The sequence below is a fragment of a genome, unplaced genomic scaffold (assembly GCF_019419815.1).
Source record: "Pyrus x bretschneideri cultivar Hongxiangsu unplaced genomic scaffold, Pyrus_bretschneideri_v1 Contig1, whole genome shotgun sequence".
Classification (NCBI taxonomy): Eukaryota; Viridiplantae; Streptophyta; class Magnoliopsida; order Rosales; family Rosaceae; genus Pyrus; species Pyrus x bretschneideri.
In genome coordinates, this window is record NW_025999390.1 from 7,958,212 (window position 1) to 7,981,635 (window position 23,424).

The 23,424-nt window shown below is 34.4% G+C and overlaps 3 protein-coding genes across 3 annotated transcripts; all 3 read right to left on the reverse strand.

Annotated features, from left to right (window-relative positions):
• Positions 1–2,201: 2,201 nt before the first annotated feature.
• On the reverse strand, positions 2,202–4,096 carry LOC103946757 (3,5-dihydroxybiphenyl synthase). The gene is made up of 2 exons (XM_009357545.3): positions 3,845–4,096; positions 2,202–3,437 (listed from the first exon to the last, which is right to left on the reverse strand). Exons 1-2 carry the CDS (start codon positions 4,011–4,013, stop codon positions 2,434–2,436), a joined length of 1,173 nt encoding a protein of 390 aa, XP_009355820.2. The 5' UTR covers positions 4,014–4,096; the 3' UTR covers positions 2,202–2,433.
• A 5,655-nt stretch (positions 4,097–9,751) lies between these two features.
• LOC103946761 (4-hydroxycoumarin synthase 1) lies at positions 9,752–11,631 on the reverse strand. Its single transcript, XM_048583237.1, has 2 exons — positions 11,385–11,631; positions 9,752–11,017 (listed from the first exon to the last, which is right to left on the reverse strand). Exons 1-2 carry the CDS (start codon positions 11,551–11,553, stop codon positions 10,014–10,016), a joined length of 1,173 nt encoding a protein of 390 aa, XP_048439194.1. The 5' UTR covers positions 11,554–11,631; the 3' UTR covers positions 9,752–10,013.
• A 6,011-nt stretch (positions 11,632–17,642) lies between these two features.
• On the reverse strand, positions 17,643–19,646 carry LOC103946758 (4-hydroxycoumarin synthase 1-like). Its single transcript, XM_009357546.3, has 2 exons — positions 19,279–19,646; positions 17,643–18,911 (listed from the first exon to the last, which is right to left on the reverse strand). The coding sequence occupies exons 1-2, from the start codon at positions 19,445–19,447 to the stop codon at positions 17,908–17,910; spliced, it is 1,173 nt and encodes a 390-aa protein (XP_009355821.2). The 5' UTR covers positions 19,448–19,646; the 3' UTR covers positions 17,643–17,907.
• Positions 19,647–23,424: the final 3,778 nt, after the last annotated feature.

Consider the following 23,424-nt stretch of genomic DNA (forward strand, 5'->3'; position numbering starts at 1 on the left):
AAATTTATTTTGGGTAAAGTACAAAAAACTACCTCAACTATTAGGGTCACGACAGTTTCATACCTCGTCTTTTAAAATTGACAATGTCATACCGCATCTTACGAATTTATGACAATGTCATACCTCTGTCAAAATTTCTGTTAAGTGCTGATGTGGCAAAAGACGGGGACCGCTCACTAATCCAGCTGGATTAAAAAATAATTAAATATATTTTTAATAATTAAATATTAAAAAAATTAAGAATAAAAAAACAAAAAAAAAATTCCTAAGGGTGCAACATCCCCTTTCCTTCACCCGCACCAATTTCAATATTTTTGTTCTTCTCTCTCCTCCTTCTTCTTCTTCATCATCTTCTTCTTTTCCTGGGTCGAAACTGGATTTGTCACTTTTTTTTTCTTTTTTTTTTTTCGTTATTCTTCTCTCTTCTTCTTCTTCTTCTTCTTCTTCTTCTTCTTCTTCTTCTTCTTCTTCTTCTTGGGCCGAAACTGGGTATGAATTTTTTTTCTTTTTGTTTTTTGTTTCTGGGTTGCAGGTAGAGGGAAAAAGGGACGAAGATGAAGATGGGGAGGAGACAAAGAGGGTTCTTCTTCTTCGGCCGAAACTGGGTTCGAAATTTCATTTATTTTTTTGTTTCTGAGTTGCAGGTAGAGGGAAAAGGGGAAGAAGATGAAGATGGGGGAGGAGAGATGAGTGCGCGATGGGTTGGGGGGGGATGAATTGGGTTGGGTTGGGTTTTTTTTTTTTTTTTTTTTTTTTTTGAACTTTTCTCCTTCTTCTTCTTCTTCTTCTTCTTCTTCTTCTTCTTCTGCAGAAGGGGGTGTTTTAATTTTTCTTCTTCTTCTTCCTTCTTCCTTCTTCTGGGTTGTAGTTTGGGTTTTCTTCTTCCTCTTCCTCATTCTCCTTCTTTTTCTTCTTCTTCTTCTTCTTCTTCTGGGTTTTTTTTTTCTTTTTTCTTCTGGGTTGCAGTTTCCATTTTTTTTTTCCTCCTCTTCTTCTTCCTCCTTCTCCTTTAGGGGGGGGGGACGGGTGGGGTTGGGCTTCATTATTATTATTATTTATTATTATTATTATTATTATTATTATTATTATTATTTGTGTTAAAGATTAAGCAGGAAGAAGATGAAGATGGGGAAGAGAAAGAGGGCGGGGGGAAGGGATGACTAAGATTTTTTTTTTTTTACTTTTTTTTATTATTTTAATATTTAAAAATATTAAATATTTTTTTTAGTTTTTAATAATTTTTTAATAGAAAGTGGGCTCCGAATCAAGCCACGTCAGTACTTAATAGAAAAATTAACAGAAAAACTGACGGAGGTCTGACATTGTCACAAATTCATAAGATGAGGTATGAAAGTGTTGTGATACCAATAGTTGAGGTAGTTTTTTGTACTTTACCCTTTATTTTTTAATAATCTCGGGCTGAAAATTTAACCTAGAAGGGTTGGAGGAGAAAAATAGTATCTGGGTTAAAACCTAAATTTTTTGGGTTAAAATTTTTAAATTTTAACTCAAGGTTTGGAGATGTTCTTAGTGTAGATAATATCGTTCATTCAAAAAAAATAATAAATAAAAACCTTAATTTTCTTTACATCATAACATATTTTTCTTGCGAATGCCTTATGACTAGGCTCTACCTAAGCAAATTACCTAATTGAGATTGTGTTTCATATTTAATATTTTTTGAGTTGATCCCTAAATTACACTAAATTATATCATTATAGCATTTATGTTGATATGGAAATTAAAATGTAAAGCTTTTTTATCTGCTTGTAACATGTATAGTGGCTTTGTAATTGTAACTAATGTCGGAATAAATTCAAAAAGTGTTTTGTGAGACCATAATTTTTTAGGGTTGAAGTAAGACTGATTGGAATACATACTTATATCTAAAAAATCTAGTCATGGACTCAACGGTTTTGGATTCTCACAGCTATTAAACTCACACGTATAACAATAGTGTTATAAGTATTAAACTCAGGTTGTTTAATTTTTATAAACTAGTGTGGAAGACCTTAATAAGACAAACTGTTGGTTGAAACATTGCCCTTACAATGATGTATGAATATTTCGCATGAAACTCAGTAATGACAAAACCATCTTTTATTATTTACATGAAAGATCAATTTTTTTAGAGACTTGGAAAAAAAAAAAAAAAAAACCAAAGTCTATATGAGAAATGAGGTTCTCTGGAGGATGATCCGTAAAACAAAAAAACCATCTCTTATTATTTGGGGTTAATAGTACACTTTGGATTATGAGGGACAAAACGCCCAGCGAAGAAACAGACATTTTTTTTTTTTTTTGAACAGACATAAACATAGACAGGAAAAGACAAAGCAACAGACTACATAGAAAAAAGAGGAACAAACAAAGCCCTCCAATTTATACTGTCTCGCATACACAGTGTATTCATACACCTTTCCCTGCAAGTATTTAGCATGTAATAGATTCACTACGCAGCACGGCTGTCTCAACAGTGAGTCCTGGTCCGATTCCAATCACGACACCCCATTCTAAACCTTCACCAGTTGTGGCTTTGCCTTCCCCAATCGACTTATTTCTCATCTCATCCAAAATAAAGTGCACCGATGGAGCTCCCATGTTGCCATACTCACTCAACACATGCCTTGTAGCCCTAAGCTTCCCTTCCTTCAAACCCAATTGCTCCTCCACCTGGTCTACAATGGCGGGCCCACCAGGGTGCACACTGAAAAACAAGGAATTCCAGTCCTTATTCTTTCCGTCAACCTTTTCAAAAGTTTTAGTTAGAAAATCCACAACACTTCCACCAACAAATTTGGGAACGTCTCCCGATAAATAATAATTAAACCCCATTTCACGAATGTTGGCCACCACGCCATGCTCTGAGTTAGGTATGATCGTCTGCCTGCATGCCACAATTTCAAACAGCGGCCTCTCAATTTTAGGCTTTGGATTAGCCCCAACTATCACAGCAGATGCTCCGTCAGCAAAAAGAGCCTGGCCCACCAGTATGTCAAGGTGGGTGTCAGTGAGTCCGTGGAAAAACACGGTTGTGATCTCAGCGCACACCACAAGGACGCGTGCACCCTCGTTGTTTTCTGCGAAGTCCTTGGCCAGGCGGAGGACAGTCGCACCAGCATAGCAACCAGCTTCGTAGATCATGGTTCTGGTGATAGATGGGTTAAGGCCGAGGAGCTTGACCAATTGGAAGTCGGCACCTGGCATGTCAACGCAAGAAGCTGTGCAAAAGATGAGGTGGGTGATCTTTGAGATGGGCTGGCCCCACTCTTTGATGGCTTTCAGAGCTGCTTGTTGCCCTAGCTTTGGGACCTCAGGGTTCAACATGTCTTGGCGCACATCGAGTGATGGGGCTCCATAGGTATATATGCTTGGGTTAGCATTTAGAATCTCTTCTGTTAGATACAAGTAACGCTTTCTTGTTCTTGATTTCTCACCTGTTAATTAGTAATTAAGTTAGGACATGTTTTATAACTTGTGCATCAACTAATACAATGTAATTTGAAGAAAAATTTACACATAACAATGTACTATTGGATCAAGATGCCATAATTTAATTAGTGTAACATGTCTAAAGTGATTATTTTCTTCTGTTAATAACAATGTATCTTTTGAAATGAACATGTCGTGTGGCACGTTGAGTTTGGGATGTGATTCATTTTACCTCATAATTTGGTACAGTTAGAGTTTGCAACTCAAGGTCAAAGTCAATTCATTGAAAGGTCAAAAATCTTTCCTATAATTTCTTGCATGATATGTTTTCTTCCTACATATAAATATAAGGTAATCTCATGCATGTGCAGTATAAATGTACACGAGTAGTGCTTGTAAAAATTATACTTACAAATGCGATCGAACTTCTCTCTTAAATCTGTTCTGTGCTCATTTTTGGTGACTCGAAATAAGAAATCAGGATAGTCTTTTTGGTAGTAGACGTTGGGTGGATTTGCAGTGCCAATGGCTAGGATTTTGGCATGTGGAGGCTCTACATGATTCTTAACCAAAGGCGCCATTAAGCAAGTTAAAGAGCAGATATAGAGTAGGGATTTGTTGAAACTTGAAAGAGAAGGGGAGTTGAAAGGTTGCGATAAAATGAATGGCACTGCCCCATTCCTTATATAGCAATCAGAGATCCTACTAACTTGTGGAATCTTCAATGTTAGGATATATCTTAATGCACACATAATATTCAACTCGTCATTTCTAATGGAGAGTCGGCTCTTAACCAGATTGAAAAAGTCAGCAAAGAGGCTTCCGGTGAGCAGCAGGCACTCCAAATTTTGAATCTTCAAGGTTCAGATATTTTCTCTTTCGACCCCAACGTACGTTTACAGTTTCCACTACCCAATTTCGTCCAAAAGAAAGTTTCAACTCAATATATAAAGTACATAAAATATATATGACAATATACGTGGAAGCCATCTTACGTACCAGCAAATGTTAATATATTATTTAAAGTTTTTATTAACATACTATGTTGGAAGTAGAAGTTGAAATTTTTGGCCACAAACAGTAACAAATTGTCCGTCCACATTAGGCTTCCTCTAACATCTCTTGGCCTGGGGAAGACAGAAAACATTCTCTGTTCTGTTATATACATGGAGGATCTAGTTCTACCCCAATCTGCTTACATAACAAGTTACTTTTTGTATCTCAGCTTGCTTTATTTACTCGGGACATAGCACGCACCTCACCTCACCCCAAAAGGTTACAAAATAAGTTAGGGAAAAAAAAAACCTAGCTACAACAGTTCTGGAATCAACTTCTTGATGTATTATTTTCTCTTTTGTCACAATTATTTCTCAATGGTATGCATAATTAGTGATACGTAAACTAAATGGATGGGCTTAAAAAAAAAATCTAACAATTATCAAAATCAAATTTAACAGCTAAAATACTCGTAATACTAAGATGCATAACATTGAAGACGGACCTCTTTTGTCATGTATTTTAGCTCATTTTCTGGAGGTGTACATACACGAATAGCCGTACTTGCAAACCTTCTCAAGGTCACCTTGAGTGGTGAAGTTAAGGTGGTTAGAAAAATGAGTTAGAATTAACATAGTTATTGCTTTTATTATATCACCACTTAGTATAACGGTATAGTAAGTGAAAACGAAAAATCGAACCAAACTATTATGATCTGTCAATTGTACGACTTAGTCCTCTCTCCTATCCTTTAGTGTAAATAATATCATATATATTGGACACTTTAGATACCCTTTGGAATTAGCGACCATGTGTTATGGTAGGTTTAAAAGTGCTGGCACTAAATATCTCTTATCATGATGTTACGGTTTCAATCTCAAAATTTTGTCCTGTCTTTCATCAAGGCCTACCACTTTCTTTTATTCTTTCTTTTTTCTTTCATTCCTTGTGATATTTTTAAGCAGAACTGCACAGATGGACCTTTTGATGGTTATATTTACATTGAGTTTTTGGATTGTGTTTTTTTTTTTGCTCATCCATTGTATTATGATAAATAATTCAATATTTTATAATTAAAAAATGCACGTTTTCAAGAAGAAAGACTTTTCATGTACATTTGACCAAAAGAATTGGAAACAAATTCCTTCATTAATTCTTCAAGTTATTATAAGCTAGAAAAATGTCCTACCGGGACAAGTAACGGTGGCTTACTCTCGGCCACCAGCAGACCTGCCTGCCCTTACTCTCTGCTTACTCCAAAACATCATACTTTTGTTTTAATTATATAATATTATGGCCGATAGTTGAATGTACTGCTGGGACAAGTGACGGTGGCTTACTCTCGGCCACCCGGGAGCCGTGCAGCCCTTGCCCTCTGATTAGTCCAAAACATCATACTTTTGTTTTATTTTTGATAATACGGTTGATATTTGATCCTACAAAACAAAAACAGGACATTGCCTCGCAAGTTCCTTCTCCATGACCAGTGCACCACCAACCGAAATCTCAATGAATCCGATTCATGTCAAGTTGTCTATTATGTTGATATACGTGTTGATTACAGGTCCAAAACACGTGAAAAAGTTAAAAAGGGAAATTGGTTCAAATATCCCTCGTAGAAAACAGGTCCGGTCGACGTTCCCGAGCCAAAAAAAAAAAAAAAAGCCTCGACTCTTGAGTCAAACATGCCGCGATTACAGATGTATTGGATACGCATGGATTTTTGGTCAAAATAATCCACTTGACTTCAGTAAAATGATGAAATTAAAATATGTAATTTAAGATCACTTTTATTTTATTTTTATAACAAGAGATATTCTCTATTCATCTATACTAATGTGAGAGGAAATTTAACATCGAGACACAGTGAGTTGAAGAATAAGACTTAAATCAATAGAGCATTATATAACAGGCACAACTCAAAACTAGTTGATAATGTATGTAGAGGGCCAAAATCTTAATTACTTTAAGTAAAACTATAGTTTCCTGGAGGTGGGTAAAATCTCTCCGTATATATTGCGAAAACATAATCCAAAATGTGAGGTTTTACTTTGAGATTTAGATGCATTCAATTTATTTCATCCATGATATGGATATATGGTAATTTAATGCAAGCATTAGAAAATAATAAACACACACCATTTTTCTCTTCATACGCACAATTTATTAACCTTATTTGTTTTTTTTGTTTAACTTATTCAATTTAATAGCAAAAAATAAATAAGAATATTGAGAGGCCAAAAATAGTGTTTAAATTGAGTTCTCTCTCTATGTGTATATATATACATACATCATTACATACGCATTATTGTAGAATTCCACTTAGATTGTGTTTGAACTTCTCTTTTAAATTTTTCATGTGTTTTGTTTTAGTGGCTACGTACGAAGAAGAAATCTTTCAATCTACTGTAAATTTCAAAAGAGGGTTTCTTTATTAGCACCTCAGATATATATTGTTAGATACATCCACATTAAAAGTTATTATTGAGTAACTTATATACGATAATATGCAATGACAATTTCGATCTCATAATTTTTTATTTCAAATAAGTAACAACCAGGATAACGTGAATATGAATATATTCCATTATTTCATGCCAAAACCTATTCCTCTTCATTAATTAACCTATCGAGACACTCTGTATCCTTCCCATTAGATGAACAACGTGGATTAGGCAATGTATACAGCTTCCCGAGTTCCTGTAAAACCATAATATTCCCTTAATGATCTCATCCATCCCGAATTTCGATATTCGAAAAAACTGCTAATCGTATTTTAACTGTGTAACCCACTCTGTTTCTCCCCTTGAATAACCTCTAAAACTATGCCATGTTTGAAAATTGGAGCTGAAGAAAGTGACAGGAAGTTTCAACTTGTAAGAAAAAATGTGCGCGCGCTAGAATGTAGGCGTAGTAGTAAACATACTTTTTCAAAATAAAAAAAAAGAACAAAAGTCGTAGGTATGAACCAAAAATTTGTAGCTTACTCATTAACAAAATTAAAATCGCTCTTTACAATAATAATTTTTGTAGTTTACTCATTTTAACTTATTCGTATATATAGTTTGTTGTATTTGTGTAGTTTCAGTCTGTTAGCACCACTGGTTTAATTTGTACAACTAACGTGATTTCTTGATCAAACATGCATGTATCTGAATTTTAAATTTATTATTATACACATTTTAATTCATTAATTTTATTTAACTTCTTCTAATTAGTGTACCTAAATGTCCATATCATAATATATTTGACTAAATTAGTGTACCGAAATATCCATACCTAAATATATTATAGTGAATTAGTGGCACATAAGAAAATATGTAAAATCATAAGTGTATCGAAAATTCCGTACCTAAATATATGATGTTAAAATAGTGTACTGAAATGTCGGTACCTAAATATATTATACTAAACTAGTGTACCGAAATGTCCATACCTAAACATATTATACTAATCTAGTGTACCGAAATGTTCGTACCTAGATATGTTGTAATAAATTAGTGGCACATAAGAAAATACGCAAAAACATAAATGTACCAAAAAATCTCTACGAAAATATTTTCTTATATAAGATACTTACCATAATGAGATTAAAATTTATAATATTTTCATAAAATTTAATTTATGAACACCATAAAATATAAATAAAAAAAGAGAGAAATTGAATACATATGCTTACATTAAATAGAGTTTAGGAACTAAAATCAATTTTTAATCTTATATAAGACATTTTTCTAAACTTCATCTTATTTAAGGATTAAAATCTAGTTTTTAATTTTTTTTTTTTTTTAACTATTTATATGTGCATGCATATAGTTCCAAGTAGTATCATAAATTAATGTGCATATTTTAAAATGTTCAATCTGCATCATTGGTGTACATTAGTATTTATGACAACAGAATATTAAAATCATGGTAAGTGGGCAGTCAGCCAGCCCTTGTAAGAGAACGAAAAACTAGAAAACAAAAAACCCTGTCCGCCGAAAAGAGACAGGAAAAACAGTTTTTTTTTTTTTTTTTTTTTTTTTTTAACAAAGGGAAAAGAGTTGAATACGAAACGGAAAAGGCACTTTATTAAGAATAGTGCTATAAATACGAAATTTGTAGAAATTTTTTTGAAAATTAAAGAACATAAAAATAGATGATTGGTTTATTGCTTAAACGTTGATAAACGTGCTTATTCCTATTAATGATACATCATTTAATTTGTAAATTTAATCTCCCTAGCTTTTCCCTTTCATTAATTGATAATAATAATCTAATACAAAGCACTGTTTAATTAAATAGTAAACTCTCACACAAACCCTAATAAGCAAAATATTAAAAATACCTTAAAATCTCAACACTCCTTATCAAACTTTCCACGGTATATGACTTGAGTTTGTCCACAAACATATGCGGATACAAATCTTGTCAACCAGCATACTGAGTAAATATGGCTAATACTTTCGGTGTCTTAGTCCTAACAACTGCAAGTTGTTTCTTATTATCGTTTAGCGTTATGATTTTTTTTTTCCTTTACTTTTCTTTTTCTCTCTCATCTCTTAGTTTATACCAATCACAAATAAAAAATTGTGCATTATATGCGTCAGTTTTTCCCCTCACATAGAGACCTCCCAATATATTAGAATGAGACTTCACCTAAACTACAAAAAACAAACCTAGTTATTTGCTAATAATGTATATTTTTTACCACCCGAAAACAAAAGGCTCAGGCAAGATTGATGTGATCCTTTTTCAGATGGTTTTCTTTAGGGTAAAGCTACGAAATCCACTAATTAAATAACATGTTATAAATTATATGATGTAGTTGTTTATAATTACATTATTACTGACATGTTGATTAATTATGCTTATTTCCTATTGTCATAAAATAACTACAAAATTTGTTTTTTTTTTTCAAAGTATTCCTCTACTTATACAATCATACCTTGAGTACCAATCCAAGTTTTGAGTATATTGAATATTTCTTCTTCTTAGCCAACCAAATATAATCCATGTTTGACCCTCCTTAATTAATTGAGTCAACAAATGCATCAGAATCAGATCGCAAACCTTTGTTTTCTGTTACAATAATAATCTTGGGACCAGCTAATTAATTAATTAATACAGAGTCCAGTTTTCTCAGCTTATTATTAAGACAAACCCTTGCGATTCTTCTCATGATCCCAGAGCTTAATTAGAGCTTGCAACAAAAAGCTGCTTTAATATTCTATTGTTTTTTTTTTTTTGTTTTTTTGGACGCGCGAAACTTTAATATTCTTTTGTTAATGTCTCAAAATCTTACAATAACGCATGCATAATTAGCAGGCACTCCAAACCAAATATAATGTGCACAATCTTATTAATTAAATGAAAAACCAAAGTCAATGGACTAGCCGTACATATGTGGATCCTCCGATCCAAAGACTTTTATTCTTATGTATGTGAAATGAAAAATAATCACAAAAACTGTGATCGTGAAATGATTATTTGACTAGGTAGAAAACTCAGCTGCAGCAGGGGTGTGTATACACCGGTTATCCAGTACTCGCTCACATCACGTGAAATGCATAACCAATGTATGAATCATTTTATGCAAGTATTTAGCATGTAATAGATTCACTACGCAGCACGGCTGTCTCGACTGTAAGTCCCGGTCCAATTCCAATTACGACACCCCATTCCAAACCTTCACCAGTTGTAGCTTTGCCTTCCTCAATCGACTTCTTTCTCATCTCATCCAAAATAAAGTGGACAGATGGAGCTCCCATGTTGCCATACTCACTCAACACATGCCTTGTTGCCCTAAGTTTCCCATCCTTCAAACCCAATTGCTCCTCCACCTGGTCTACAATAGCGGGCCCACCAGGGTGCACACTAAAAAACAAGGAGTTCCAATCCTTTTTCCTTCCGTCAACTTTTTCAAAAGTTTTAGTCAGAAAATCCACAACATTTCCACCAACAAATTTGGGGACTTCTCCTGATAAATAATAATTAAACCCCATTTCACGAATGTTGGCCACGACACCATGCTCTGAATTAGGTATGATCGTCTGTCTGCATGCCACGATTTCAAACAGTGGACTCTCAATTTCAGGCTCTGGATTGGCCCCAACAATCACAGCAGATGCTCCATCAGCAAAAAGTGCTTGGCCCACTAGTATGTCTAGGTGGGTGTCAGTGAGTCCGTGGAAAAACACGGTTGTGATCTCTGCGCACACCAAAAGGATGCGTGCACCCTCATTGTTCTCTGCAAAGTCCTTGGCCAGGCGGAGGACAGTTGCACCGGCATAGCAGCCAGCTTCGTAGATCATGGTTCTGGTGACGGATGGGTTAAGGCCGAGAAGCTTGACCAATTGGAAGTCGGCACCTGGCATGTCAACGCAAGAAGCTGTGCAAAAGATGAGGTGGGTGATCTTTGAGATAGGTTGGCCCCACTCTTTGATGGCTTTCAGTGCTGCTTGTTGCCCTAGCTTTGGGACCTCAGGGTTCAACATGTCTTGGCGCACATCAAGTGATGGGGCTCCATATGTATATATGCTTGGGTTAGCCTTTAGAATCTCTTCCGTTAGGTACAAGTAACGCTTCCTTGTTCTTGATTTCTCACCTGTTCAATAGTAAATTAAGATTTTTGTTCGGTTAGGTTCTATATCCTTAAACCACTAAAATAAGATTCTTGATCAAAATACAATGTCATTTGTAAGTTTCTCTCAGCATGATATAGTAGGAAAGTATCCTCATAACATAAATTAACATCATTTATTTCGACATGAACACGCCCGTTGGTATCGGGATGTTATTCAGTTTAACCTCATAACAAGAAAGAATCAGAGTATACAACCTAAGATCAATTGTTATTCCATAGAGAGGTCAAAAACCTTACATATTGTAAGATAATTTCATCCATGATATGTTTTTGTTACAATATAAAAATATGTGGTATCATGTATATCATGCATGTATTATACACTTACATATGCGATCGAATTTCTCTCTTAAATCCGTTCTGTGCTCATTTTTGGTGACTCGAAACAAGAAATTAGGATAGTCCTCTTGGTAGTAGACATTTGGTGGATTTGCAGTGCCAATGGCTAGGATTTTGGCATGTTGAGGCTCTACTTGATCCTTAACCAAAGGCGCCATTAAAGATATAGCGGATGGAATTGGGATTAGTTAAACCTTGGAAGAGAGGGGGAGTTCAAAGGTTGCAGTAAATTGAAAGCCACTACTCCGTTCCTTATATAGCAATCAGATCGTTAGTTGTGGAATCTTTCAATGTTAGTGGCTTCCATATTTTATGGGGATGGCTGCTCGTAAGGAAGGAAGATGATCCACAGGGGTTTTTTTGTGGAATATTAGAAGGATATTGGCTTCAATATTTTATGGGGATGGCTGCTGGAATTTAAGATGTTAAAGAGACTTTCTCAAAAGTGAGACTCTTCGTAGACTTTTTGACACTTCATATTTTTGACACAATGTTTTTATAATGTTTAATGCAATTTTTTAATCTATAAAGTTTTTTAACTTTAAATAATTAATTATAGGGGTAAATACGTTAGAGAGTAATATGAAAGTAAATTAGAACTTCAGGAAACATAAATTAAAAAATTTGAATAAATTTTGTGAAAAAATGATAAAGTATTGTCGAATAGTCATATGACTTTAGATGTGGGTGATTTTTTGTAGAGATGATATTTTAGGGAAGATATAAAAGATAAAGGGTTGAATTGTTAAAATAAATTACAAAGTAATCTTCCCAAAAACTTGTGTCATAATATGCATAAAAAATATGTCTGCGAAACACCCATAATATATATGGTAACAAAAGGACTTAAATCCAAAAGTGAGGGGAATCGAACGATAAAAAGGGTGAATTGATAGACGTAGAAAAATATGGTTACTCGAGTGCGTGCATGCACCTCGGACAATCTACCGTTTGAAAACATGACTTTAATTTGAGTCAAAGCGTGGGTGCCCGGCGCTTTAAGATAAGTAATGTACGCACATTTTTTCTTACTAGTTGAACTTCCGGTCACTTTCTTCTGCTAATAATAACTGTTTTTATTTTGTTATATTTTGGTAGTTTCGGTATGTTGGCATGTATCTGACTTTTTTGCCGTATATGAAAATGTGATGACCACGAAATATTAAAATCGTGGTAAGTGGGCAGCCAGCCAGTCCTGTGGACTTGTAAGAGTACGAAAAACCTAGAAAACAATAAAAACCCTGGCCGCCGAAAAAGAGAGGGAAAAGGAAAGGCATTTTTTTTTAAAGTTCTTTAGATATAAATCCTTGCAACTTTTATTTTTTGGACAAAAACTTACCTAGTTATAAACTTTCAAATAAAATTCAAATATAAAAATGACTGCTAAGTAGAAAAATAATTGACCTATTATTACAACTGGTAACTATTATTACCTAGTTATAAATTTCAAATAAAAGAAATGCTGAACGGAAAGGCTTTTTTTTTTTAGACTTCTTTAGATATAAACTCTTGCAACTTTTATTTTTTAGACAAAAACCTACCAAGTAGAAAAATAATTGACCTATTATTACAAGATATTTACAACTTGTACCACAATATTCAAAATAACTCAATAAATGTAATTACTCACCTTAATTACAATGAACAAATAGTTATTACACATATTATGTGACATCCCACATCGCCCAGGGGTGATCCTTATATGTATATCCCATCCCTACCTAGCACGAGGCCTTTTGGGAGCTCACTGGCTTCGGGTTCCATGGGAACTCCGAAGTTAAGCGAGGAGCGCGCGAGAGCATTCCCAAGATGGGTGACCCATCGGGAAGTTCTCGTGTGAGTTCCCAAAAACAAAACCGTGAGGGCGTGGTCGGGGTCCAAAGCGGACAATATCGTGCTACGGTGGTGGATCGGGCCCGGGAAGTGGTGCCCCCCGGGCCGGGATGTGACATTTGGTATCAGAGCCTAACCCTGGCCGCGTGTGTGCCAACGAGGACGTCGGGCCCCTAAGGGGGGTGGATTGTGACATCCCACATCCCCCAGGGGTGATCCTTATATGTATATCTCATCCCTACCTAGCACGAGGCCTTTTGGGAGCTCATTGGCTTCGTGTTCCATGGGAACTCTGAAGTTAAGCGAGTAGCGCGCGAGAGCATTCCCAGGATGGGTGACCTATCGGGAAGTTCTCGTGTGAGTTCCCAAAAACAAAACCGTGAGGGCGTGGTCGGGGCCCAAAGCGGACAATATCGTGCTAAGGTGGTGGATCGGGCCCGGGAAGTGGTGCCCCCCGGGCCGGGATGTGACATTAAATTTCATCCTCGAAATTTAAAATCATTAGTCGAATGTAGAATACTCAAAATTAAAGAGATATATGCATGTAAATACATATGTTATTCTAGAAACATATTGTGGATCGTTGGGAGTTACGGATTGGAAATCTGATATACGGATCTTCTGGGTCAAGTTATACAGGGTTGTAAACCCTACCATCGATCTTTGATCGACGGTTGACTTGTGGTCAATTGGTATCAAACTATTTTACAATGTCATTGAGGTTGTGTTTTATGTGAATTACGTATTCTACGGATAAGAGTTCTGAGATGTGATTTGATAATTGGCCACAGGGACCGATCATTCAGGACACCTCGATGCGTGTGCTAGAGAAGTATAGCGTGGACTCCAGGTGAATGGATCTTTTCCTTTTTATTGTGCATATTATTGAGAGTTATATCGACACTTTTAAATTGATTAGGTATATTACCTTCATATAATTATTGTGAATGCTTGAAGTACCTATATGAACTACGAATGGCTTGATCCCTATTTAGGGTACGTAGGCAGTCTAACGAGACGTTAGATGCAACCATAAAATATTTGAGAAATGTCACATCTAGGCCCAGGTGGGACCACTTCCCGGGCCCGCTCCACCACCGTAGCACGATATTGTCCGCTTTGGGCCCCGACCACGCCCTCACGGTTTTGTTTCTGGGAACTCACACGAGAACTTCCCAATGGGTCACCCATCCTGGGAGTGCTCTCGTGCGCTACTCGCTTAACTTCGGAGTTCCCATGGAACCCGAAGCCAGTGAGCTCCCAAAAGGCCTCGTGCTAGGTAGGGATGGGAATATACATATAAGGATCACTCCCCTGGGCGATGTGGGATGTCACAATCCACCCCCTTAGGGGCCCGACGTCCTCATCGGCACATTTCCGGCCAGGGATAGGCTCTAATACCAATGTCATATCTCGGCCCAGGTGGGACCACTTCCCGGGCCCGCTCCACCACCGTAGCACGATATTGTCCGCTTTGGGCCCCAACCACGCCCTCACGGTTTTGTTTCTGGGAACTCACACGAGAACTTCCCGATGGGTCACCCATCCTGGGAGTGCTCTCATGCGCTACTCGCTTAACTTCGGAGTTCCCATGGAACCCGAAGCCAGTGAGCTCCCAAAAGGCCTCGTGCTAGGTAGGGATGGGTATATACATATAAGGATCACTCCCCTGGGCGATGTGGGATGTCACATATTATTACCCAACATATATATATATATATATATATATATAGTACTACCATAAGCTCAATATATATATATATATATAAATTTATGATGAGCAACTAATATATATTTTGTAGGTAAATTAATGTTGAATCAAATAACATTCTTTTATTTAGTAGGTTATATATTTTCCATGTATTATTACATATATTTGGCACATTTTATTATTATAAGATATATGTACAAATAATATGTAAATTAATTTTGAATCAAATAAAATTTCTTTATTTTGTAAGTAAATTAATTTTGAATCAAATAACATTCTTCATTATGTCTACTTAAATGCTCCAATTTCTCATTAATGTTTCCTAGAAAAAAAAAATCAATACTCCAATTTCTCATTAATGTCTACTTAAAATATACAAACGTAGAACATAGGTTGTCAGATCCAAGTGTTTGTTTTTTTATTTTCTTACCAAGACTTCTATGTATTATGTAAGAAAAATTGTTAAAAAGACTTTCTCAAAATAGACTTTTTGCTACCTCGCACTCTGAAGTTAATTCCTTTTGAAGAGCATCTCCAAAACTATACAAAGCGCCAAACTATAAATAATTATACACTCAGTCTTTACAAGCAGATTAGCGGTGAATTTTTTATATCCAATAGTGTACCTAAACGTCTATATCATAATATATTTGACTAAATTAGTGTACCGAAATAGCCATACCTAAATATATTGTAGTAAATTAGTGGCACATAAGAAAATATGTAAAAGCATAATTGTACCGAAAATTCCGTACCTAAATATATGATATTAAACTAGTGTACTGAAATGTCGGTACCTAAATATATTATACTAAACTAGTATACCGAAATGTCCATACCTATACTAATCTAGTGTACCAAAATGTTTGTACTTAAATATATTGTAATAAATTAGTGGCACATAAGAAAATACGCAAAAACATAAGTGTACCGAAAAATCTCTACGAAAATATTTTTTTATATAAGATACTTACCATAATGAGATTAAAATTTATAATATTTTCATAAAATTTAATTTATGAACACCATAAAATATAAATAAAAAAGAGAGAAATTGAATACGTATGCTGACATTAAATAGAGTTTAGAAACTAAAATCAAATTTTAATCTTATATAATATATTTTTCTAAACTTCATCTTATTTAAGAATTAAAATCTAGTTTTTCATTATTTTTTTTTTACAATTTATATGTGCATATATATATAGTTCCAAGCAGTATCATAAATTAATGTGCATATTTTAAAATGTTCAATTTGCATTATTGGTGTACATTACTATTTATGACAACAGAATATTAAAATCATGGTTAAGAGAACGAAAAACTAGAAAACAAAAAACCCTGGCCGCCGAAAAGAGACAGGGAAAACATTTTTTTAATTTTTAATTTTTTTAATTTAATTTTTTTTACAAAGAGAAAAGAGTTGAATACTAAACGAAAAAGGCACTTCATTAAGAATAACGCTATAAAGATTAAATTTATAGAAAATATTTTGAAAACTAAAAGACATGGAAGTAAATGATTGGTTCATTACTTAAACGTTGATAAACGTGCTTAATCTTATTGGTGACACATCATTTAGTTTGTAAATTTAGTCTTCCTAGCATTACCCCTTCATTAATTGATAATAATAAACTAATACAAAGCATTGTTTAATTAAATAGTAAACTCTCAAACAAACCCTAATAAGCAAAATACTAAAAATACCTTAAAATCTCAACACTCCTTATCAAACTTTTGACGTTATATGACTTGAGTTTGTCCACAAACATATGCGGATACAAATCTTGTCAACCAGCATACTGAGTAAATATGGCCAATACTTTCGGTGTCTTAGTCCTAACAACTGCAAGTTGTTTCTTATTATCGTTTAGTGTTATGATTTTTTTTTTCTTTACTTTTCTTTTTCTCTCTCATCTCTTAGTTTATACCAATCACAAATAAAAAATATGCCACAAAAAATTGTGCATTATATGCATCAGTTTTGCCCCTTACATAGAGAACTCCCAATATATTAGAACGAGACTTCACCTAAACTACAAAAAAACAAACCAAGTTCTTTGCTAATAATGTATATTTTTTACCACCCGAAAAACAAAAGGCTCAGGCAAGATTGATGTGATCCTTTTGAGATGGTTTTCTTTAGGGTAAAGCTACGAGATCCACTATTTAAATAACATTTTATAAATTATATGATATAATTGTTGATGATTACATTATTACTTAAATATTGATTAGTTACGCTTAATTCCTATTGTCAAAAAATAACCATAAATTTGTTTTTTTTTTTCAAAGTATTCCTCTACTTATATTATCACACCTACCTTGAGTACCAATCCAAGTTTTGAGTATATTGAATATTTCTTCTTCTTAGCCAACCAAATATAATCCATGTTTGACCCTCCTTAATTAATTGAGTCAACAAATGCATCAGAACCAGATAGTAAACCTTTGTTTTCTGTTACTATAATAATCTTGGGACCAGCTAATTAATTAATTAATACAGAGTCCAGTTTTCTCAGCTTATTATTAAGACAAACCCTTGCGATTCTTCTCATGATCCCAGAGCTTAATTAGAGCTTGCAACAAAAAGCTGCTTTAATATTCTACTGTTTTTTTTTTTTTTGACGAAACTTTAATATTCTTTTGTTAATGTCTCAAAATCTTACAATAACGCATGCATAATTAGCAGGCACTCCAAACTAAATATAACGTGCACAATCTTATTAATTAAATGAAAAACCAAAGTCAAATGGACTAGCCGTACATATGTGGACCCTCCAATCCAAAGACTTTTATTCTTATATATGTGAAACGAAAAATAATCACAAAAACTGTGATCGTGAAATGATTATTTGACTAGGTAGAAAACTCAGCTGCAGCAGGGGTGTGTATACACCGGTTATCCAGTACTCGCTCGTATCACGTGAAATGCATAACCAATGTATGAATCATTTTATGCAAGTATTTAGCATGTAATAGATTCACTACGCAACACAGCTGTCTCGACTGTAAGTCCTGGTCCGATTCCAATTACGACACCCCATTCCAAACCTTCACCAGTTGTAGTTTTGCCTTCCTCAATCGACTTCTTTCTCATCTCATCCAAAATAAAATGGACAGATGGAGCTCCCATGTTGCCATACTCACTCAACACATGCCTTGTTGCCCTAAGTTTCCCTTCCTTCAAACCCAATTGCTCCTCCACCTGGTCTACAATAGCAGGCCCACCAGGGTGCACACTAAAAAACAAGGAGTTCCAATCCTTATTCTTTCCGTCAACTTTTTCGAAAGTTTTAGTCAGAATATCCACAACATTTCCACCAACAAATTTGGGGACTTCTCCTGATAAATAATAATTAAACCCCATTTCACGAATGTTGGCCACGACACCATGCTCTGAATTAGGTATGATCGTCTGTCTGCATGCCACGATTTCAAACAGTGGACTCTCAATTTCAGGCTCTGGATTGGCCCCAACAATCACAGCAGATGCTCCATCAGCAAAAAGTGCTTGGCCCACTAGTATGTCTAGGTGGGTGTCAGTGAGTCCGTGGAAAAACACGGTCGTGATCTCTGCGCACACCACAAGGACGCGTGCACCCTTATTGTTCTCTGCGAAGTCCTTGGCCAGGCGGAGGACAGTTGCACCAGCATAGCAACCAGCTTCGTAGATCATGGTTCTGGTGACGGATGGGTTAAGGCCGAGAAGCTTGACCAATTGGAAGTCGGCACCTGGCATGTCAACGCAAGAAGCTGTGCAAAAGATGAGGTGGGTGATCTTTGAGATAGGTTGGCCCCACTCTTTGATGGCTTTCAGTGCTGCTTGTTGCCCTAGCTTTGGGACCTCAGGGTTCAACATGTCTTGGCGCACATCAAGTGATGGAGCTCCATAGGTATATATGCTTGGGTTAGCCTTTAGAATCTCTTCTGTTAGGTACAAGTAACGTTTCCTTGTTCTTGATTTTTCACCTATTCAATAGTAAATTTAGATTTTTGTTAGATTAGGTTCTATATCCTTAAACCACTAAAATGAGATTCTTGATCAAAGTACAATGTTATTTGTAAGTTTCTCTCAGCATGACATAGTAGGAAAGTATCCTCATAATATAAATTAACATCATTTATTTTGACATGAACACACCCGTTGGTATCGGGATGTTATTCACTTTAACCTCATAACAAGATAGAATCAGAGTATACAACCTAAGATCAATTGGTATTCCATAGAGACGTCAAAAACCTTACAGATTGTAAGATAATTTCATCCATTATATGTTTTTGTTACAATATAAAAATATGTGGTATCATGGATATCATGCATGTATTGTACACTTACATATGCGATCGAACTTCTCTCTTAAATCCGTTCTGTGTTCGTTTTTGGTGACTCGAAACAAGAAATCAGGATAGTCCTCTTGGTAGTAGACATTTGGTGGATTTGCAGTGCCAATGGCTAGGATTTTGGCATGTTGAGGCTCTACTTGATCCTTAACCAAAGGCGCCATTAAAGATATAGCAGATGGAATTGGGATTTGTTAAACCTTGAAAGAGAGGGGGAGTTCAAAGGTTGCAGTAAAATGAAAGCCACTACTCCGATCTTATATAGCAATCAGATCGTTAGTTGTGGAATCTTTCAAGGTTAGTGGCTTCCATATTTTATGGGGATGGCTGCTTGTAAGGAAGGAAGACGATCCACAGGGGTTTTTTTTGTGGAATATTAGAAGGATAGTGGTTTCAATATTTTATGGGGATGGCTGCTGGAATTTAAGGGAGAGAAATGTTAATGAGACTTTCTCAAAAGCGAGACTCTTCGTGAACTTTTTGATACCTCATATTTTTGACATAATGTTTTTATAATGTTTAATGCAATTTTTTAATCTATAAAGTTTTTGAACTTTAAGTAATTAATTATAGGGGTAAATACGTTAGAGAGTAATATGAAAGTAAATTAGAACTTCAAGAAACATAAATTAAAAAATTTGAATAAATTTTGTGAAAAAATGATAAGGTATTGTCGAACGGTCATATGACTTTAGATGTGAGTGATTTTTTGTAGAGATGATATTTTAGGGAAGATATAAAAGATAAACGGTTGGATCATTAAAATAAATTACAAAGTAAGCCTCCCAAAAAACTTGTGTCAAAATATGCATAAAAAATATGTCTCCGAAAAACCCCATAATATATATGGTAACAAAAGGACTTAAATCCAAAAGTTAGGGGAATCAAACGATAAAAAGGGTGAAATGATAGACGTAGAAAAATATGGTTACTCGAGTGCCTGCATGCACCTTGGACAATCTACCGTTTGAAAACATGACTTCAATTTGTGTCAAAGCGTGGGTGCCCGGCGCTTTAAGATAAGTAATGTACACACTTTTTCTTACGAGTTGAAACTTCCAGTCACTTTCTTCTGCTAATAATAACTGTTTTTATTTTATTATATTTTGGTAGTTTCGGTCTGTTGGCATGTATCTGACTTTTTTGCCGTATATGAAAATGCGATGACCACGAAATATTAAAATCGTGGTAAGTGGGCAGCCAGCCAGTCCTGTGGACTTGTAAGAGTACGAAAAACCTAGAAAACAATAAAAACCCTTGCCTCCGAAAAAGAGAGGGAAAAGGAAAGGTTTTTTTTTTTAGAGTTCTTTATATATACACCTTTGCAATTTTTATTTTTTAGAGAAAAACCTACTTAGTAATAAACTTTCAAATAAAATCCAAATTTGAAAATGACTACCAAGTAGAAAAATAATTGACCTATTATTACAAGATATTTACAACTTGTACCACAATATTCAAAATAACTCAATAAATGTAATTACTCACCTTAATTACAATGAACAAATAGTTATTACACATACTATTACCCTAACATATATATACACGTTCGAATGTATAGTACTACCATAAGCTCAATATATATATATATATATATATATAAATTATGATGAGCAACTAATATATATTTTGTAGGTAAATTAATGTTGAATCAAATAACATTCTTTTATTTAGTAGGTAATATATTTTCCATGTATTATTACATATATTTGGCATAATTTATTATTATAAGATATATGTACAAATAATAGGTAAATTAATTTTGAATCAAATAAAATTTCTTTATTTTGTAAGTAAATTAATTTTGAATCAAATAACATTCTTCATTATGTAGGTATTTTATTCTGTATGTATCATATATTGGGCACATTTTATTATTATATGTATAAATAAATAATAGGTAAAGTAGTATTGAATTAAAAAAATATTATTTTCTATGTAGGTACATTACTTTGCATCTATAAAGTTTGCTTTATTATGTAGGTAAATTATTTTGCTTTTTTTAAGTATATGACAGTTTAAAATTTGAATAGTAGGTGCACTTAATCAAATAACATTTTTTTGTAGGTAAATTATTTCGCATGAATTTTTACGATATTAGACATGTTTTTTTTTGTTATATACATGTATGTTTGTGAAATAATTTACCTACATTTATTTGTAAAACATAATTTGATTGAGTAAATTGTATTATTACATATATTAGGCATGTTTTATTGTTATTATATATTAGGCAACAAATTTATTATTTTTTTATTTTTGTAAAATCATTAAATCTTCCTTACAATCCGTATAGAATTAATTGTGTGCATCAAACATTGAAATAGGGGTATTTTAGGCATCATCTTTTTTTTTAAACGTGTAAAGTCTAATATAATTAATGAATATGCTAATGTGGAATCTAATCAATGAGTTTTATTAGAGTAAAAAACTTATGTCGGGTTTTATATAGAGAAAATTCAACTTTAGAGGCTAAAGTCATATTTTCAATTTTTTTTTAATCGATAACAACAAACTAATATAAAGTACTGTTTAAATAAATAGTAAACTCCGAAGGAAACGCTAATAAGAAATACTAATAAATATTAAACTCCGTCAGGCAAGCAGACTAACGAACTGGACTGGACTAAATTGAAATTGGCAAATATTCAGATTTCAGAGTTAACATGGCCAATGCTTTTGATGGATTAACCTCATCAGCTGCAAATTGTTTCTTATTGTTGATGAGTGATTATGATTTTTCCTTTTCTTTTCTCGTTCTCTCTCTCCTCTTAGTTTATATCAATCTCAAATAAAAGATCTGCCACATAAATTGTGCGTTATATATGCATAGATTCCCCCCTTACATGAACTCCCAAGATATTAAAATGAGATTTCACATAAACTACAGAAACAAACCTCATTATTTGCTAATAAAGTATATTTTTCACCCCCGAAAACGAAATGCCTAAGCAAGATTGATGTCATCGTTTTCAGATGTTTTTTTAGGGTAAAGTTGTGGATATCAGCTATTTAAACAATATTTTGTAAATTATAAGACGTAATTGTTGATGATTAGATTATTACTTAAGTGTTGGTTAATCGTGTTTATTTTTTATTGGTGAAACATCACATGGTCTGTAAATTTAGTATCAATAGATGATCTACCTAGTATTATTCTTTTTTTTTTTTTTTGTTATCAATAAAGTATCTCTTAAAGCCAAACTAGACCCTTTCCTAGTGAGAAAATTTCAAAGATTTTTGGAACATGAATTGATACATTATGTAGTACGTGTTATAATATGTTGATAATAAGTCCTACATTGATGGGAGGAAGGACCTTGCATGAGCTTATAAGAGGTTGAGCTACTCCCTATATTGCCAATTGGTTTTATGGTGGAACCTCAACTTTCTTCATGGTATTAGAGCTAGTTGTCCCATGTGTGATGCCAAATGGCCACATGCGCTCCACATCACCCTGTTATGTTGTACACGTGTTAGACTTAAAAATTCATCACACGTAAGGGGTTTGTTGAGAATGAGTCCTACATTGATGGGTGGAAGGACCTTGTATAGGCTTATAAGAGATTAGCTACTCCCCATATTGTCAATTGATTTTATGGTGGAACCTCAACTTTCTTCATAATACAGTTGAAAGAGAGTTTTTTTTTTTTTTTTTCATCCTCTACTTATATCATCATACGTTGTATACCGGTCCATCATTTTGGTACACTGAAAAATCCCCTTCATAGCCTACCAATCTTTTCTATGTTTGACCCTCCCTCATTGAGGCAGTAGGCGCTTCAGAGTCATATTGTAAACCGTTGTTTTCTGTCACTATAATGCTCTGGGGACCAACTAATTATTTTAATTAGTATAGATTCCAGTTTTCTTAGCTTAATAAGACAAAGCCTTGGGACCTATCAACCATTTTACTCCATATTAGTGTGTTTATACCATACTTGACCAATCCCGAAATTACTAAGCACCGGTCAACAACATACCGTCAATGACCCACAAGACTTTTCCTCCAACTAGGAGGCTAATCACAACACGACATATGTCGATATCAGAAGCCAATCACAGTGCGACACGTGTCAATATCAGAGGCCAATCACAACACGACACATGTCAATGTCAGAACAAAGCTAGAAACTCTCTT

Coding starts and splice junctions, on each gene's coding strand:
- LOC103946757 (XM_009357545.3), bottom strand. CDS start 4,013: ATGGCGCCTTTGGTTAAGAATCATGTAGAGCCTCCACATGCCAAAATC. Junction 3,438..3,844: donor AGAGAAGTTCGATCGCATTT/GTAAGTATAATT, acceptor ACTAATTAACAG/GTGAGAAATCAAGAACAAGA.
- LOC103946761 (XM_048583237.1), bottom strand. CDS start 11,553: ATGGCGCCTTTGGTTAAGGATCAAGTAGAGCCTCAACATGCCAAAATC. Junction 11,018..11,384: donor AGAGAAATTCGATCGCATAT/GTAAGTGTATAA, acceptor ACTATTGAACAG/GTGAGAAATCAAGAACAAGG.
- LOC103946758 (XM_009357546.3), bottom strand. CDS start 19,447: ATGGCGCCTTTGGTTAAGGATCAAGTAGAGCCTCAACATGCCAAAATC. Junction 18,912..19,278: donor AGAGAAGTTCGATCGCATAT/GTAAGTGTACAA, acceptor ACTATTGAATAG/GTGAAAAATCAAGAACAAGG.